General features: G+C 42.0%; 1 protein-coding gene across 1 annotated transcript in view; it reads right to left on the bottom strand.

Annotated features, from left to right (window-relative positions):
• Window positions 1–2617: 2617 nt before the first annotated feature.
• psmd10 (proteasome 26S subunit, non-ATPase 10) overlaps window positions 2618–18424 on the bottom strand; it is a 32608-nt gene continuing 16801 nt past the window's right edge. The window contains exons 3-5 of the mRNA XM_073057916.1: window positions 14237–14383; window positions 6843–7009; window positions 2618–4258 (exon numbers count right to left, since the gene is read on the bottom strand). Of these exons, the coding sequence (XP_072914017.1) occupies window positions 4105–4258; window positions 6843–7009; window positions 14237–14383 (468 nt within the window). The 3' untranslated portion in view covers window positions 2618–4104. The remainder of the gene's footprint in view (window positions 4259–6842; window positions 7010–14236; window positions 14384–18424) is intronic.

Here is an 18424-nt window from a genome sequence, read left to right as displayed (position 1 = left end):
GATTGCCGAATATCCGTCATCTGACAAGTCCTTCCTCCCCTGGGAATAGGTGTAGCCTAGGTACTGTATGGTTTGCTTTCCTGCCTGAGCCTTGTGTGGACTAATATTAAACCCTTCATCTCGCAGTATCTCTAGAACACTGGCTATCACCCCTAAATGACCTGATTCATCTTCTGAAGCAATGAGCAGACTATCTACATATTGTAGGATGGTCGAACGGTAAGGTGTTAGACTGAGCTTTTCCAAAGTCTGTGCCATGACCTTATGAAAAATGGCTGGGCTATCGTGGAATCCCTGGGGGAGTCTGGCCCACATATACTGCTGCCCACCCAGGATGAAGGCAAATCAGTCTTGGGACTCGGGTGCTAAGAGGAGCCCCTAAAATCTACTGGCGATATCCAGGACTGAAAAAACAAGTGATTCAGGATTGTTGCAGTGCTCACCGCAACGGAATGCAATCTCGGTGTGGGTCTTAGTCTGTTGTTAACCGATATGGTCCATCGGGCTTCTTTATTGGCCATACAGGTGAGTTAGTAGTTGTCGCAGTCCCTCTGTGTATCCCTTGATGTTTTGGTTCCTTCACTATATACCCTGAACTGCTGACAGTGCGTCAGTTTTTAATAGGGTACTGCTTATGGCATTTATACCACAACCACCCCCCCCCCCCCCACCATTTTAACTGGGTTTAGCTTTACTCAGTTACAATCTTGTTTGTGTCTAGTCCACACTGCTGTGACTAATAACCAATAGACACCATTCTGGATCCAGTCTCTGGGGTTGGGGCCGCAGTGACAGTGCTAGTTGTTTATTCTATAGGATGTGTGTGTTTGCTGCCCTTGACGTGACCATATTACTTTTCCTTTTCCCGAATCTATAAACGGCCCTTTGCTTCGCTTAGGATATCTCGTCCAAGAATAGTATGCTCGTAATTTGGACAGACCCAGAAATACATTGGAAGCTGCACTCCGCAGATTTTTGAGTATTTGCGACTCACTTCTTTCTGCTTCCACTGTTCTCCGCCCCCTCCACCCCCAACCGTAATATAAATAGCCTGTCCAGTTGTTAGCAAGTCACTTATCAATACCGTTGCCCATGTCCACTAATATAACACATTGCCGGCCCCCTAACACTGCTGTTGTGTACTTCCGTGGGTCACCAGCGCTGGTAGTGGGGCCACCGCCATCTTTTTCTGACCTAGAAGCAGTCTTCACCAGCTCTATGATTGGTCAGACTGAGTGTTGATCAGGTGAGAGATTCTGTGTCTGCTGTTACTTTCATCTGATTTTCTTTCTTCCTTTTATGGACACTGCCTCCAACCATGTCCCAATTGGCCATAGCTGTAGCACATCAACTCCTTTACCCTCCAACGTCTATTCCAGTGGTTCCTTGCTTCATGCCAGCTGCCAGCACACAGAACAACCCTCTGTGACCTCACAGCAGCAGTATCCACTATAGTACTTTCTTTGGTCTATTTCACTGGGCCACAAAACAATTGCAGAGTAGATGTACCCCATTGCTATCCCTAAATGTAAAACTTATTGGTGGGCCGAGCTCCGGACTTCATTCACCATTTTTGAGAACACTGGGTCGTCCCTCCCTGGATTACTCAACCCTGAATACTCCTTATCCCTTTGATATTTATGTTCTGCATAATCCATGGCTGTCTCATCAGCTCTTTTATTCACTGCCATTATCATTCCCCAGTGACTCTCACCTCCCCCACCCAGTCACTGCCTCACTTCCCCTTTAAAGGAGTGATATCTTTCTTCATTGCTGGTGTTCCTGGTAGTTACCCATGTACCATCCTGTACCCCCTGGCCCATACTGTCCCACATATTTTTCAGGCACTTCGCTTTTACCTACACGTGTACACCTTTATGGTACAACTGGTGAATTTCAACCATTTCCTTGAGCTTGCGCCAGAATTCCGAATTCCCAAATACGACTTTAAGTGAAGGCAACTCTTGACAAAATGCTGTTCTCCCTGGGGGAGAAGGGCTTATGAATTGTCATAATCAGTCAAGGGCTGGCTTGGATCATCAGGGTTCTTGATCTGACGTTGCCTGACCTCAATAGGTGTCACCCTGACAGATATATCTGGGAAAACCTCTCCCTGAAATATCTTCACACTAATTCCCACACTACGCAAAATATAAATGACAGATACCAGTTAAACAGCGCAGAGTATGCACTCCGCAGTCTGCCATTTTTGAGCGCCTGAACTCATGATGCCTTGCTATATTCCTCTGCATCACTCTTGCACAATGCGTATGCTAAAATGCGGCCCCGGAACGAGTTCAGCGCACTGAACCCAACGCTTCACAACTGGTGTCTCCACCTTACCAAATTTACAAAGTTTCATGTCTTACATAAAAACACATTCACATGCACACACCACATTTATATCTGCAAGCTCTCTCTCTCTCTCTCTCTCTCCTTGTTCCCGACAATTGCATGCTCCGTGTATCACCGACCCGAACCGATCTACATTGTGAGTGCTAATTTTTTAAAATACTAACCCACTTCAACTTAAAAGAAAATGGCTGGCCGGCCACATGACAGGTCACACTTCTGACACCAAATGTTGTGTGAATGAAGTCACGGAGAAAAGTACTGGTATATATGAAGCAGCTTCTTTATTTGGCAAAACAAGATACAGCAGGCATCAGATGGAGATGCTTTTGGTCAAAAGGTCTGCCCAACATGGTGCTTGATATTTTATGTGCTAAACCTCAAAGGACAATTCCATATTTACAATGTATCTACAATGTTTTCTTTGAAAGCACATAAACTTCATAGAAACATAGAAAACCTACAGCACAATCCAGGCCCTTCGGCCCACAAAGTTGTGCCGAACGTGGCCTTACCTTAGAAATTCCTAGGCTTACCTATAGCCCTCTATTTTACTAAGCTCCGTGTACCTATCTATAAGTCTCTTAAAAGACCCTAACTTCATACCTCCTGATTTGCACCCACACCAGACATCTAAATGAAGTTTAATCAGTATTGTCTGTCTGGGTTTTATCTGCTTTTAAGGACCCATTGTTCAGAACTGCACTCCAAATTAAATCCATAATTTGTACTCAGACCCGAGTACCAGTGGCAAAGTCATTTGCTAAAATGTAAATGTGTTAAACCTAGATATCGTCACAAACATCAATATCAGCTGCTAACCTTAGAAAGTATCACCAATAAAAATTTGGCAAATTTTCCTCCCGCTTGCTGTATAAAGTGCAATAGTAAGAGAGACAGCAATCCAATATGATTAACAATGAATTTATTAAAGTGTGTTTAATGGCAGAGGCAAGTTGAAAATTAAAATAAAAGTTGTTTTTAAAACTAGCCTTTCACACTGGCAATTCTCCTGCTCCTCTGCTTCCCAAAGACCAAGTAATGTTATGTATATCACTTGTTAGCGTAAGCAGAGAAGAGCCACACACACGGTCAAAAGTGAGGTGTAGAGCCCAAGTACAATGTTGAGAATGATGCTGTCACTAATCAATTCACAATAAGTATTAGATCTTTTAGTATTTTTGCCAGCAATTACACCCAGTTTTGTCTTTTGAAAAACAGCAAACTTGTTTAGCATGAGAAGCATCATGTCATTGTTGTGTTTATCTAAATAAACTTGAAGTGCAGCTTACCAGAAGACTGGAATTTCAAAGCAGGGAACACATCCAGATGGAAAATAGGGAAAAAATACAAAGCAAACACATCCAGTATAAGTTTTGCTCAGTGGACATTTCTGACACTGTAAACAAAAAATAAAGGAATTTATTCAGCCATCTGTGTTGCTATCACTTCAGGCAGTGAGACTCATCTGAAGACACATTCAATAGTTTAGTAACAACTTCCTCTCCTATATTATCACATTTCTGAAGAATCCACGAACCCAGGAACACTACCTCATTATTTATTAATTCATATTAATTTTATGTCTTTGCACCTGATTCTGAAACATTGTTGCAGGTAATGTACCACATAACATGTAGATTATATGGCAAAGAAAGTATGCAATACAGAATTGATAGTTCCCACCACATTCTTAGTCAATGTTTTGAGGGAGATGCAAATTCAGACCGATCCTCTGAAGTAACTTTGTTTTCAACCTTCTACCATCCTGCGTAATTGTAGGCCAAGTCCACCTTTAGCCATCTGCAGGGGTGTCTTTTCTTCCTTGTTTTCAATATAAATACTTGCTCCATTCTCCACCAGCAGCTTGGCTTCCTCAACCCGCTCCTCATCACAGGCCAAGTGTCTGCAAAAAAGTTTAAAACAAAGTCTTATCTCACACTCCAAATCCATTAGCCATGCCTTCATCTTTCCTTGGATGTCCTTTGTATTTACTACCATGTTTGCAATCTCTTTAAGAGTTACTTGAAAACTCACAATTTAAACTCTCCTAAACTTGCCTCCTCTCTGGTCAGGCCTCTGAAGCAAACAAGGAGATCTTACTGAAGCTGAAATGCAATTGTAAACTTACTTCTATTTGCAACTTGGAATGTTTTAATTACTTATATAATGGACAAGTAAAGGCACAGTTCAATTTGCAGAAGGAAAATGTCTGCATTCAGGAATGGTCATGAAGTCAGAGAGATGTAGCATGGAAACAGGCCCGTCATCCACCTAGTCAATGCATCAATCACTCACCTTGTGTTTTTTTTAATAAGCCGACCTAATGCTGACCCATTTTATTTTTCCACCCCCCCACATTCCCAACAATTCGCTCAGATTGAATCAATTATTTACATACTAGGAGCAATTTAAAGTTCCTAATTGATCTACCAGCTTGCACATCTTCAGAATAACATAGAGGAAACATGGTTACAGGTAAAAAAGTTCAATAGACAGCACCAGAGGGTCAGGAATCCTGACTGCTAGAGCTGTGAGGTAGTAGCTTTAATCATGGTGCTACTGCACAGCCTGGAGGGATAGTGCAGAGTGGTGTCTGTCTGTCATACACATTTAAAATCACAATATTATGGATTGTACTGGACAAATTAAATGACAAGTAAATGAATCCTAATTATCACAAAAGTATTGTTCTGAAATAAAGAACTTGCATCGTGGTTAAGAGATTCAAATTGGCGAATGAGGTGTTTACAACTACTGGTCGTAAATCTGGTTTACAATCTGGTTTACAAGCAGCCATGTGATTCTATTTTTAAACTGGTATACCAGCACATCTCCTGAGGCACAAACTCCAAGTTCTAGGTTACGCTAACATAAAAGATGATCTACAGGGATGATGAAACGATGTGGAACAAAAACATTCAAACATTTACAAGTGTGTTCAGAGTTTTTTTTTGTTTTGACCATCCAGGACAAGAAGCCTGTTTGACTGGCACCCACCTACTACTCTATAGTTTAGTTCCCAGCAGTATATCATGGCTGAAATATTTACTATCTACAAGGAGCACTACAGTTACTCACCTGGCTTACTCCAATAGCACTTGCAAGTGCTACCATCAAGGACGATAGCAGGCACATAGAATACCATGACCTATAGGAAGTAAGGATTTATTTGGGGAAATGGAGAGCAGGAATGGGGAAATGGTATGAATGAGATTGCTGCCCTGTATATATGTGAAGGATCAAATGATCTTTTTCTGTGTTACAAGTTTAACATTACCCTTCAATGAGTAATGTATCATTGTTCCCACCTGGGTCCAAATGTTCCCTAATGAACAGCATCAAAAGGAATGCAGTGCTTAGGAAAATGACCCACTACCACTTTTAAAGGAATTAGACATGGGCAATAAAAGAATACTCATGGAAACCCTAGCAGGGTGAACATAGATCAAATGTTTCATAGCATCTTGCATCGTATGCTGGAGTATGAAAAGCAGGTGAAGAAGATTAGAACTGTACCCGCAGAGCAGAGAATCAAATCCTTAAGTGAACAGGCTATGTTTTCAGTGTTTACTTGTTTGCTGAGAGAATGCCTGGAATAGAATGCGTGTACATACAGGAAGTTCAAGACATTAGTGCAGTTTAGAAGTAAAAATAAATTTCAAATGCTATAAATGTTTAAAAAAAACACAAATTTCCTGCATGTGATGGTTTATTCGCTCTTCATACAGAAGGATTAGCCTTTTAAATTCCATCAGCGGATCTGCCATGGAATATCTCGGAAGAAGGTGTGCGTGACATGGGCAAAGTTATTATATGATAATCAGTTTCTGGAGAGCATGGAGACAGGGGGAAAAGGGCTGCAGTAAATTGTGTTTTTTAAATCAAGCTGGCTTTCTTTTAATTGTATACTGGAAATTCCATGGTCGTTTAGGGTAGCATAGGGGGGACATCAGAGGAGTGGATTGTTTTACACAGATGGATAGAATATGCCACCAGGGTAGAGGTTGAAGCAGATACATTTAAGAAATTCTTTGGCACATGGATGAAAGAAGAGTGGAGGAAAAATGAAAGAAAAATGCAGGAGATACGGGTTAGGTTAATCTTAGAGTAGATTAAAAGGTTAACTATAGGGCCTGTATTGTGCTAAACTGTCCTATGTTTTCAGATATGTAAATAAAAGAACAAAACCCTGTATGTAGTTCAAGCATTAACTCACTTTCTAACAGAAATCTCCGAGTAATTTTCTCATAACAACCTCTTATCATGAGTGAGGCTGCAATATGCTCTGAATTCATATTCCCAAGACTTTATTTTAAATTCACTCTCTTTTACTTGTTAGCCATATACAGATGAATATGACAGGATTTATCTGTATAAGTGAAGACCAAAGGTAAACCAAAAATTGTTTCCGGTACTTCGAATATAATCCTTATTTCTCAATATAAGCATCCCACATAAACACTACCTGACAAGAAAAAGGAACTTACAAGGGTGTATTTCCTTCAGAGTCCTGGAGGTTGGTAGATGCTGTATGCTTCAACAGGAGTTGTACAAGATGGAAATTTCCTTTAGCTGCAGCTCTGTGCAAAGGAGTAGAGTGGATGCTATCTGAGATATTAGGGTCGGCTCCATTCTCTAATAACATGCTTGCGATCTAAATCAACAGATAGTGAAACTAAATTAGAGATTTTCTACAAAGAAGTGTGGAGCTTTGTATTTATAAATATTGTAAAGGGCAAAGACAAAAGCAAAATGCTGTGGAAGACAAAAATTTGAGAATAAAGAAGATGATGGAAATATTCAGCAAATCAAGCAGCATCTGCGTAGAGAGAAACAGAGTTATTGTCTCCGGATCGATAATTGTATTGGAAATGTTTACTTTGGTTAAATAATGATTTTGTTCTCCCAAACTACTTTTGTTCGACAGGAAGAGATTGCTAAAAAAGTGAATTTGCATTAGCAAATGGATAACAACAACATTCCTTCCAGGCAATTACTGCAAATATCTCCAAGAGGATGATAGAAACATAAAGAAGCAATAAAAAAATTACAACTACCCATAATGTGCCTGTTGATGATCTTGATATAAACAGAGATCATGTTAAGTTCAAATTCTCATGACATAGCATCTCCTAGTTGCCAGAGCATGTAACTATTTTGGTTGAAAGGAGATAAAGTTGGTCAAATGTAATAACAGACTCACTTGTACTGCTATTCCAGAATTTTATGATTTTCATTCCCAAAAAAAATACTCAAGCTAGTTTGATGTTAATTATTGAGGAAAATACCAAAAAGAAATTGATGTCAAGTATACACAAGAAAAGGCAGAGTTTTATAGAAATGGGGTCCTAAAATCTGGACACACAAGACAGACTACTGTTGCGTATTTATGTTTCAATAATATTTCAGTAATCTTGTGTGTGTGTGTGTGTGTATACTTATCATGTGGCAGCAACTCAATGCATAAAAGCATAAAGACATGGTCAAGAGGTGCAGTTGGTCAGATCAAACATCAGAACGGGGAGAAATGTGATCCAAGTGACTTTGATCATGTAATCTCTGTTGGTGCCAGACAGGTTGGTTTGAATATCTCAGAAACCCCTGATGGTTTGAGATTTTCACACACAATAGTCTCTAGAGTTTACAAAAAATGGTGTGAAAAGCAAAAAATGTCCAGTGAGCAGCAATTTTCTGGGTGAAAGTGCCTTGCTACGTCCTCTGACGTAGAGGAGAATGGCCAGATTGGTTTCAGGTGAGAGGAAAATTATAGTTAACTCAAATAAACCATGTATTACATGTCGATCCTTGGAGGAGGTGGGCTGCAGCAGCAAAAGACCACACTGGGTTCCACTCTGTACCTAATAAAGTGGCCAATGAGTGAATATGTGTTAGAGTGATTTTTGGGTTTAGGACATATACATTTAGCAATTGACTTTGGCTACCAGTCTTCACATCGTTAAATGTATTGTGCATTTAATTTAGAGTACATGGGTTCCTAAAAACTGTGAATCCCAGTCAGGTCAATGCTGATTAAAATTCACTTGGATGTCTGTGGTGGGGATGTGAATCAGGAGGTGTGAGGGTTCTATGTAGTTTCAAAGAAAGCATTGTCCATACATTGTAAATATGGAGTTGTCCTTTGCTGTTTGGCTCATATAATATTGAGGCCCATTATGGGTCAGCGAGGCCTTTCGACTGAAAGCGTCTCCATACAATGCCTGCTGTACCTTGTTTTGTTAAATAAAGAAGCTGCTTTGTATCTACAAGTAATTTTCTCCATGACTTCATTCATGCAACACCATTCGGTGTCAGGAGTGGGACACCTTCATGACCCATCATGTGGCCAGCGATCTTAGCAGCCTAAGTGGGTGAGTATTTTTAAAAATTAGCATTCACTTGATCTGTTTGGGTCAGTGGTACATGGGAACATGAGGTATCACGAACACGGAGAGCTGAACTGGCAAATATAAAGTGGTGTGTGCGCGTGCATTTGTGTTTATGTAAGAGAGGAAACTTTGCATGTCAATTTGGTGAGACGGAGCCACCAGCTGCAAAGGGTGGTTATTGACGGTTTGGGATGGTTGAGTGGCGGGGGGTGTATACTTGCTCAGGAAGTTGCATTTTAACAATAATGTTTTGTGAGTTTGATGCAGCCATCATGAATTCAGGTGCTCAAAAGTGGCAGATTGTGGAGTACATACTCTGCTGTTTTAAGTATGTGCTGTTTATTTACATAGTGTGGGGATATTTCAGGGTGAGGTTTTACCTAGATACATCTGTCAGGATGGCACCTATTGAGGTCAGGCAACGTCAGGTCGAGAACTCTGTTGATCCAAGCCAGCCCATGACTCTGATTACAGCCATTCATAAGCCCTTCACTTCCAGAGAGAAACAGAGCATTTTGTCAGAATTGTCCTCATTTAAAGTCGCATATGGGAATTCAGAATTCTGGCACAAGCTCGAGGAAATGGTTGAATTTCACCAGATGCACTCTAAAGATATACAAGTGTTGGTAAAAGTGAAGTGCCCAATGAATATGTGACATAGTATGGCCCAGCAGGGTACAGGATGGTATATGGGCAACTATCAGAAATACCTACAATGAAGAAAGACATTGCTCTTTTAAAGGGAAAGTGAGGCAGTGACTGGGAGGTGGATTTGAGAGTAGCTGGAGAACGATAATGTCAGTGATTGAAAGAGCCGATCTGACAGCCACAGAATATGCTGAACATAAATATTGAACATATTAGGAATATTCAGGGTTGGATAATCCCGGGAGAGACAACCCAGTCTTCCTGAAAACGATGAAGGAAGGTCTGAACTCAGCCCACCGGGAAGTTTTAGATTTAGGGATAGTCTTAGTGTCGACCTACTCTGTGACAGTGAAATAGACCAAAGAAAGTGCAAAAGAAATCATAAAGCAGCTATAGTGGATGCTGCTGTTGTGACGTACCTGAGAGTTTGTTTTGTTTGCCGGTGGCCAGGACACGATGCAACAGGTGTAACCCGTTGGGACATAGTTGGAGGCAGTATCCAAAAAAATACAGGTGAACCTCACAGCAGACACACAATCTCTCATCCCATCAGGGCCCTATCCGACCAATCTGACTGTCAATCAGATCATAGAGCGAGTAAAGACAGATCCTCGGTCAGAAAAAGATGTGGCGGCAGGCCCCACTGGTGATCCGCGGATGTACAGAACAGCATTGTTAGGGGGACGGCAATGCAATATGTTAGTGGACACAGGGGCATCGGTATCAATAAATGACCTACCCTTACCAACAACCAGACAGGCTTTTTATATTAACTGTGTAGGAGGGAAAACAGTGTAAGCAGAAAGAAGCCAGTTGCAAATAATCAAAAGTCGACAGAGAGCAGCTTCCAGTGTATTTCCGGGTATGTCCAAATAATGAGGGCACTCTACTTGGAATAGACATCCTAAGGGATGCAGGGGCTGTTATACCTTCAGGAAATGGAGAAATACCATGGACAAGTCAGGGGCAGCGAACATGTCCAACCAATAGAATACACGACGTAGCTAGCGTAGTCGCAGCTCCCCAATCATTAAAGACTGGAGCCAGCAATTCCCAGCAGTGTGAGCTAGATACAAGCAAGATTGTGGTCTAGTAAAGATAAACCCAGTTAAAATAGAGGAGGGTCTGTATAAATCCCATAAGCAATATCCCATTAAAAACTGACACACTGACCACTGTTCAGGTAAAGTGAAGGAACTAAAACACCTGGGGATACTCAGAGAGACTGTGGCAACTACTAACTCTGCAATATAGCCAGTAAAGAAGCCCAATGGAACATATCCACTAACAATAGGCTATACTGCCCTTAAGACCATGCTGACATTGCATCCCATAGTGACGAGCCTTGCAACAATCCTGAATGGCCTGTCTCCAGAACATTAAAACTTTTGCAGTTCTGGATATTGCTAATGGATTTTGGAACCCTTAGCACCCAAGCCCCATGACAAATTTGCTTTCATCTTGCAATATACATGGGCCAGATTCCCCCAGGGACTTGACAATAGTCCAGCCATTTTTCATAGTCATGCTGCAGACTTTGGAAAAGCTCAATCTGACGTCCTCCCAGTCGACACGCTTACAATATGCAGATGATCTACTAATCGTTTTGGAAGCTGAAACAGGTAATTCAGGGGCGGTAGCCAATGTTTTAGAGATACTGCAAGACGAGGTGGTAGTAATTAAGCTAAACACTAACCAAAAAGGGGAGAGTAAGGATCAGAACGGAAGTAAGTTGGCAGACATCACTGTGAAGAAGGCAGCAGAGGAACAAGAGGCAATTGAAATTGAGAGTATGCAGGAAGAAATGACTGAAGCCAATTTCATAAAGTTGTAGGAAGAGGTGGAGGCAGAAGCAGAAGAGAGGGAGAACTGGCAGAGAAGGGAGGAACCACATGGGAGCTTGACATACAGGAAGGAAGGAGTCGTGGCCCCACAATGTACTAGGCAGATACTACTGAAGTTGTATCGTGGGGTGATGCATCAAGGGACACAGAACATGATCATGACCCTCCAGCAGGACTGGTGATGGACAGGGATGTTGAGAAATTCTGCCGCTGTTGTAGCATTTGTGCCCAGCATAATCCTAGTAAGGGCAGAAAGCTACAGTTGGCAGATCAAACACAGCCCCGGGATGCGGGGAAAATATCCAGATAGACTTCATGGGGCCCCTACCCAAAACCAAGGGGGAAAGCTACTGTCAAGTAATTATGAATCACCTCACGAGGTGGGTAGACTTTCCCAACAAAGGAATACACCGCCAGCACCACTGCACAGATTTTAGTTCAGGAAATCCTCCCAAGGATTCAGGTGGACTCAATCAGGGAGCACATTTCACAGGGAAAGTGATTAAGGAAATGTGCCGACTGTTAGGGACTGGACAATGGTTCCAAGTACCCTACCATCCTTGGAGTTCAGGAATGGTAAAAAGGATGAATTGAACAATCATGAATGCCTTAGCCAAAACTATAGCTGATATGGAAAAGACATGGGTTGATGTATTACTAGGAATCCTGATGAGATTACGAGCAACCCTGAACTGCATGCTGGCTTTCAGCCCCTACAAATTATTGATGGGTGAGCAATGTGACTCCCTTATGGGGTAATTACAGGTTGGGGGAGCCTGGGACTTATAGGGATAGAATGACAGTATGTGAAAGGTCTTTGTAACCAACTTAAAAGTGTTGAAGGACCGAGCAAAACAACAGCAGCACGTTGCTGATCAGAGAGCGGAGGGAAAAGGAGATGGTCCTCCCACAGCCAGGTGACCAAGTCATGGTGAGGGTGCTGCCTGAAAGGGCAGGGTTTGCTCCCAAACAGATAGGACCAGAGATGTACTTTTTACAAGTGATACTTGTGTCTGTGTGTAGACAGCCAGTGGAAACACTGGACTCAGGTTAAACTGCAAGACTCACCTTCTTGTTGCTCCCACCAGAGTGGGGGATCAAGTGTACACAGTAATAGTGTAATTTTGAGATGAACACCAGCCAGACAAACCAGACATGACCATGGTTGATGAAAATATACCCAGAGGAAATGCAAAGACAGAAGACACCAAGAGCACGATAGAAACCCATGAATAGCATGCTAAAGTGTGATGATGATGGTCCTTTGTAATGAAGGCTGGTTGCTAAAAGTAGATGATTAGTTTAATAGCATAGAACAGAAAAGGTATTGGGGAAAATAGATGAGGAGGTATTTAAGTTAAAGTAGAGACAGCAGGTTCCACAACTTCGATAGCATTTCAGACTGAGAAAGATTGCACACAGCATTTGAAGGTAGTCACCCCCCCCACACACCCCTGACTGAATGAGGAGTGAATACAAGTGAGCTGGGGTCTTTCAGCAGTCAGGCCAGTGATCAACTGGACAGTTTGGAAAGGGGTGCCACCAGGGAGAGGTCCTTACAGTCATTCAAATGGAGACCACCTCTGACCCCTTCCTGTACATCGATGAGTGGGCCTGTGAGCCTCATGCACTTACCTTGCTGATGTGCCTGGAAAGAGAGTTTTAGCTACCGGAGAATGAAGGGTTGAAGACAAGGAACGTGATTAAGCTGTAATTGGCTAGCAGGGGAAGGAATACGAACAAAGCTGGATTTCTAAAGATTGCTGTTTGTATTTCTGTAACAATTTCTCTGCTTAGCATTTTGTAGGTAGCGATTAGGGATGACAAAATAATTGGGGAGGAATTCCAAGGCAGGGCATTTTTACTGCTCGATTTGAGTAGATCCTCCTTTTGGCTGGCCTTTCCTGGTACAAATTTATTTTTGTCCAAGGAGGGCCAAGAGGAGGTACAGTTTTAAGAGTGCTTTTTGTGTTTAGGACATATACATTTAACAATTGACTTTGGCTACTAGTCTTCACATCTGAAAATGTATTGTATATTTAATTTGGAGTGCTGCTCTGAACAATAGGTTCCTAAAGGCTGTGTAACTCAGTCCAGACAATGCTGATTAAAATTCATTTGGATATCTGTGGTGGGGAGGTGAATCAGGAGGTGTGAAGGTTGTACGTAACTTCAAAGAAAGCATTGTCCATACACTATAAATATGGAGTTGTACTTTGATGTTTGGCACATAGAAAATCTAGCCCCACGTTGGGCCAGTAAGACCTTTCAACTGAAAGCTTCTCCATATAATGCCAGCTGTATCTTGTTTTGTCAAGTAAAGAAGCTGCTTTGTATCTACCAGTAATTTTCTCCGGTGATCTCATTTACGCAATAACAATACATACTTTGATAACAAATTTTTCTTTTAACTTTGAACATCCTCTCCATGTCCACTCTATGCAGGCCCTTCAATATTCAGTGGGTTTCAATAAGAATCCCTCTCATTTTTCTGAAATCCGGCAAGTAAAAGGAGGCATCTGGTCTCAAATAAGTGGCATGAGAAAAGAAAAAAAATCAGTGGCAGTGCTTTTAATAATTAATTTTGCCTTTTGTGTCACTTGTTAAGTGTGAGCTTTATTGGCCTGCCGGGGCAGCCCAAAATATCGATGAAGACTTTAATATTGCGACAGTTGGAGATACTGAATGCATGGAAACCTAAATCACATTCTGTGGAGTGCAAATAAATTTCGACTGTTTATTAAATAGTAGACTTGATAGCTTTAAAATACACATTTTACAATTATACACTGTACATTATATAATGGAGTTCCTGTATTATTATAATAATTATGGGATATTTTACCTCATATTAACAATAAGCACAAGGAGGGCCATAGGGGTTTGGGGAATTATGACTCAAAATTAGTTACCACCTCAAGAGAAATGGCAAAACAGAACAACAATAAAAACAGAGTATGATTAAACAGAAACTGGTTCATTTTTTTAAATGTTGTCCAATACCTCATATCTGTTTCGAGAGGCAGCATAGTGCAGTGGTGAGCAGCCATTCTGATTGACAGCATTGACTTGAGCTCCTTTACTAATCAGGACCTTCACAATTTCTTCACGGCCTGCTGATGCGGCAATGTGCAGGGGTGTCCATCTGACCTGTAATAAATACAAATGGTCAGTAGCAGTTCATATTTTGGATAAAATGCTAGATCTACCTACAAAATAGAAAATAATCAAAATGCACAATTGAATCAGTGAAACTGAATCAACAACAAAAAGTATGTGGACAATCAATGGGATCAATGGGAATGAAGTTACAACTGCAGACCATCTTTTGACTTTTCCATTTCCTGTTTGTATTTTTTATATGCCACAATTTTTTAGAATTTTTGACCCATTTAATATAGAATATAGAACAGTACAGCACACTATAGGCTCTCTCAACCTGCTTCCTTAGAACTTTGGGAAGATTAGGCATGACAAATTTTATAAACGTCTGGTGGAGGTTATATTGACTGGTCACATCATGGCTTGGTATGGGAACATCAATGCCCATGAATGGAATATCCTCCAAATTGTAGTGGATATGGCTCAGTCCATCACGGGTAAAGCCTTCTCCATCAATGAGCATATCTACATGGAGCGCTGTCGCAGGAAAGCAGCATCCATCATCAAATAATCTATCCCTCAATGTCAGCAAGACAAAGGAATTGGTTGTTGACTTCAGAAGGAGTAGCAGACCACACAGCCCCATCTACATCGGTGGTGCGCAGGTGGAACAGGTCAAAAGCTTTAAGTTCCTCGGGGTGAATATCACAAATGACCTGACTTGATCTAACCAAGCAGAGTCCACTGCCAAGAAGGCCCACCAGCACCTTTACTCCTGAGAAAGCTGAAGAAATTTGTCCCCTAAAACCCTCACTAATTTTTATAGGTGCACTGTAGAAAGCATTCTTCTAGGATGCATCACAACCTGGTATGGAAGTTGTCCTGTCCAAGACCGGAAGAAGCTGCAGAAGATCATGAACACAGCCCAGCACATCACACAAACCAATCTTCCATCCTTGGACTCACTTTACACCGCACACTGTCGGAGCAGTGCTGCCAGGATAATCAAGGACACGACCCACCCAGCCAACACACTATTTGTCCCTCTTCCCTCCAGGAGAAGGTTCAGGAGCAAGAAGATTCATACGGCCAGATTTGGGAACAGCTTCTTTCCAACTGTAATAAGACTGCTGAACAGATCCTGACCCAGATCTGGGCCGTACCTTCCAAATATCTGGACCTGACTTGCACTACCTTACTTTCCCTTTTCTATTTTCTAATTATAATTTATAATTTTAAATTTTATTATATTTACTTTGATTTGTACTTCAGGGAGTGCAAAGCGCAGAATCAAATATCACTGTGATGATTGTACGCTCTAGTATCAATTGTTTGGTGACAATAAAGTAAAGTAAAATACCCCCTCTTCTCAGCCCAGCTCTCTTCTTGCTATTGCCATCAGGAAAGTACAGGAGCGCTTATACCCACACCACCAGCTTCAGGAACAGTTATTATCCTGCAACCATCAGACCCTTGAACCATGGGGGGACAACTTCAGTTAATTTCACTTACCACGTAACTGATCTGTTCCCACAACCCATGGTCTCATTTTCAAGGACTCTCCATAGCATGCTTTCAATATTTATTGCATTTTTTTTGTTGTATTTGCACAGTTTGTTGTCTTCTGCACGTTGACTGTTTATCCATCCTTTTGGGTGAGGTCTCTCATTGATTCTATTGAGTTTCTTAGATTTACTGTGTATGCCCACAAGAAAATGAATCTGAGGGTTGTAAAAAGTTAGATATATATATATATATTTTGGTAATAAATTTACTTTGAACTTTCTATTAGCTATTTTTGCCCTGGGATAGTTTCTGGCTATTCATTTGATTTATGACTCTTAACATTGTGTACACCTCTATCAAGTCACTTCCGATCAACCTTTGCTCCAGATATTGGTTAAGATATGACAAAACTAAAAAAAATTGTTCTGCTTACTGTCAGATTTATGAATGGAAAGGACGTTCCAAGATCAGGAGTTATAATTGGATGCAAGGTTAACAAAATCAACTCAATTCCATTGACCACTCTTACTACGAGAGTGAAAGAGAATCTTACACTTTATTAGGTACAGGAATGAAACCATAAGACCATTGAATACAGGAGCAGAATTAGGCCATTTAGCCTATCGAGTCTACTCCACCATTTCATCATGGCTGATTCCCTTTCAGCCCCCATCTCCTGCCTTCTTCCCGTATCCCTTCATGCCCTGACCAATCAAGAATCTATCAAGCTCTAAGTTAAATATACAGACTCAGCTCTCTCTGGCGAAAGAAATTCCTCCTCATCTCCATTCTAAAAGGATGCACCTCTATTCTGAGGCTGTGTCCTCTAGTCTTAGACTCCCTACCATAGGAAACATCCTCTCCACATCCTCTCAAGGTCTTTCACCATTCAATAGGGTTCAATGAGGTCACCCCTCATTCTTCTGAATTCTAGCCATCACACACTCATCATATGACAAGTCATTCAATCCTGGAAATTATTTTTGTAGACTTCCTTTGAACTCACTCCAGCTTCAGCACATCCTTTATAAGATAAGGGGCCCAAAACTGATTGCAGTAGTCCAAGTGAGGCATCACCAGTGCTTTATAAAGTCTCAACATGACATCCTTGCTTTTATATTCTAGTCCTCTTGAAATAAATGCAAACATTGCATTTGCCTTTTGCACTTCAGACTCAACCCACAAATTAACCTTTAGAGAATCCTGCACAAGGACTCCCAAGCTACTTTGTGCCTCAGCAAGGCGGCTGGACCGGATGGAGTTTCCCCACGATTACTGAGGGCCTGTGCTACTGAGCTGGGAGAACCACTACAGCGCATCTTCAACATGAGCCTGGAGCAGAGAAGAGTACCCAGACAGTGGAAGACATCCTGTATTGTCCCGGTACCGAAGAAACCACAACCAAAGGAGTTGAATGACTTCAGACCTGTTGCCTTGACGTCGCACGTGATGAAGACCATGGAGCGGCTGATAATACAGAATCTGAGGCCACAAACCAGGCACGCCCAGGATCCTCTTCAGTTTGCATATAAGGAGAAGGTGGGAGTGGAGGATGCTATCACGTATTTGCTGCACAAATCACTCTCACCTAGAGGGGGTCAGTTGTGCTGTGAGGATTACATTCCTTGACTTCTCTAGTGCCTTTAACACCATCCAGCCCAAGATCTTAAGGCACAAACTAACGGAGATGGGAGTAGACTCTCACATGGTGGATTGGATAGTGGACTACTTGACAGATAGACCTCAGTATGTGCGGTTGGGAGACTGTAGGTCTGACACGGTGGTCAGCAGCACAGGGGCGCCGCAGGGAACCGTACTCTCTCCGGTCCTGTTCACCCTGTACACATCAGACTTCCAATATAACTCAGAGTCCTGCCATGTGCAGAAGTTCGCTGATGACACGGCCATAGTGGGGTGTGTCAGGAATGGACAGGAGGAGGAGTATAGGAAACTGATACAGGACTTTGTGATATGGTGCAACTCAAACTACCTGCGTCTCAATATCACCAAGACCAAGGAGATGGTGGTGGACTTTAGGAGATCTAGGCCCCATATGGAGCCAGTGATCATTAATGGAGAACGTGTGGAGCAGGTTAAGACCTACAAGTATCTGGGAGTACAGTTAGACGAGAAGCTTGACTGGACTGCCAACACAGATGCCTTGTGCAGGAAGGCACAGAGTCGAATGTACTTCCTAAGAAGGTTGGCGTCATTCAATGTCTGTAGTGAGATGCTGAAGATGTTCTATAGGTCAGTTGTGGAGAGCGCCCTCTTCTTTGTGGTGGCGTGTTGGGGAGGAAGCATTAAGAAGAGGGACGCCTCACGTCTTAATAAGCTGGTAAGGAAGGCGGGCTCTGTCGTGGGCAAAGTACTGGAGAGTTTAACATCGGTAGCTGAGCGAAGGGCGCTGAGTAGGCTACGGTCAATTATGGATAACTCTGAACATCCTCTACATAGCACCATCCAGAGACAGAGAAGCAGTTTCAGTGACAGGTTACTATCGATGCAATGCTCCTCAGACAGGATGAAGAGGTCAATACTCCCCAATGCCATTAGGCTTTACAATTCTACCGCCAGGACTTA

Source organism: Hemitrygon akajei, chromosome 10 (genome assembly GCF_048418815.1).
Source record: "Hemitrygon akajei chromosome 10, sHemAka1.3, whole genome shotgun sequence".
In the NCBI taxonomy this organism is placed as follows: Eukaryota; Metazoa; Chordata; class Chondrichthyes; order Myliobatiformes; family Dasyatidae; genus Hemitrygon; species Hemitrygon akajei.
The sequence above is the reverse complement of the archived record's forward strand: the minus strand, read 5'-3'. Positions and strand labels throughout refer to the sequence as shown.